General features: G+C 35.7%; 1 protein-coding gene across 1 annotated transcript in view; it reads left to right on the top strand.

The window, feature by feature from the left end:
- Nucleotides 1–1,422, top strand: part of LOC143030975 (UDP-glucuronosyltransferase 2A3-like) — a 71,655-nt gene extending 70,233 nt beyond the window's left edge. Inside the window, exon 10 of the mRNA XM_076194283.1 lies at nt 628–1,422. Within this exon, the coding sequence (XP_076050398.1) occupies nt 628–910 (283 nt within the window). The 3' untranslated portion in view covers nt 911–1,422. The remainder of the gene's footprint in view (nt 1–627) is intronic.
- Nucleotides 1,423–1,718: the final 296 nt, after the last annotated feature.

Raw genomic sequence — 1,718 nt, 5'->3', positions numbered from 1 at the left:
AACCCTGACTGAAACTTTATCTGAATTGGTTCAGTGAGTGAAAAATTCATCTAATAAAACATATATACACATATATATACTCACAAATTCATGTTTGCACACATGCATAAATAGATACATATGTATGCCTAGAAGATAATATAGCTCAAGCTAAAACTATGAGATAAGCAGATTTAAAACTAGGTATAATACATTAGGTGGAGAAAGAAACAGGACTCCATAAACATATCTCCTTTCCTGTATATTGCAGTTAAGTACATCTATGCACAACAGCTTTATCACTTTTGCTGTCCAGGAAGTTTCCTTCAGATGAATAAAATCACTTGGAAGCAGTCAGAACAAATACATGTCCCCAACAACACAACAGTGAAAGGATTTATGCATGGACACCAACTCCTATAATCTAAAGACACACATAGATTTCACTGTGGTCAAAGCCAAGTAATTTCACTTTGGTGAAGACTAGGGAAGTGCCAAAAGCTATTTCTCTTAAGACCCTCTTTACTCTGGAATTCTCCCCCCAAACTATGTGAAATAATCTGGAGCAAAACCTACAGAGAACGTCACCAGATAGACAGGGCTCAACACTTTTCCAGGAACCTAATGCCTCATATCTCTCTTTTGTAGGTATCAGCAGAATGCCAAGAAAATATCCCAACTGCTCCGAGACCAACCTGATAAGCCAGTGGAACGTGCCATATGGCTCATTGAATATGTGATGAGAACTAAAGGGGCAGATCACCTGAAGGTTTCATCCAAGAACCTCAACTTCATCGAGTTCTTCTGCATTGATCTCATAGCCTTTCTGGTGCTGGTGCCAGTATTCTTCATTTTAGTGCTGAAGAAAACCATAGGTTTTTTGCGTTATAACTACTCAAAAATTCAAGACAAGAAAATCAAACAAACATAATACATTCATATGTGCATTTACCCAATTATAGTATACAGAAAAGTAAGTACACTTGTAAGGTCCTGTCTCTTATTCTCCATTCATCATACATAGTTATTGATTAATTCATGGTTCCAGTTTCAATTATATCATCTAGACTATTCCAGGAGTTTATGTATCTGAATGAAAAACAGTATTTCTTTACATCCTTAAAGGAAATCTTAAAGGAAATGAAAAATGAGATTGTTGTTCCATTAGAAATTATTTTCAAGAAATCCATCATATCCGGAGATGTCCCAAGAGAATGGAAGCTAGCTAACGTTACTCCCATATTCAAAAAAGGTGACAAAAAGAAACCAAATAACTATAGGCCTATAAGTTTGACTTCGATCGTAGGAAAAATAATGGAAACTATCATCAGAGATGATATCGAATATCATTTAGAAAGTAACCGTTTGATAAATGATAGCCAGCATGGTTTCAGACGGAAACGTTCTTGCGTGACTAACTTACTCGAATTCTACAACACAGTTATCTCGAATTATGACAAAAGAAACAATATAGATTTAATATATCTAGACTTTGCAAAAGCTTTTGATACCGTCCCACACGAAAGACTACTTACTAAATTAGCTTTGCATGGAATAAGTGGTAGCCTATTAGGTTGGACTAGTAATTGGTTGAAAGGTCGAAAACAGAGAGTTGTTTTAAATGGAAAAACTTCTGGATGGAAAAGTGTTGCAAGTGGAGTTCCTCAGGGTTCCGTTCTTGGGCCACTTCTATTCATAGTATATATAAATGATATAGACCATGGACTAAAATCTACTGT

The sequence above is a fragment of the Oratosquilla oratoria genome, chromosome 1, assembly GCF_046742065.1.
Source record: "Oratosquilla oratoria isolate Oo_2021 chromosome 1, ASM4674206v1, whole genome shotgun sequence".
Taxonomy (NCBI): domain Eukaryota; kingdom Metazoa; phylum Arthropoda; class Malacostraca; order Stomatopoda; family Squillidae; genus Oratosquilla; species Oratosquilla oratoria.
The sequence above is the reverse complement of the archived record's forward strand: the minus strand, read 5'-3'. Positions and strand labels throughout refer to the sequence as shown.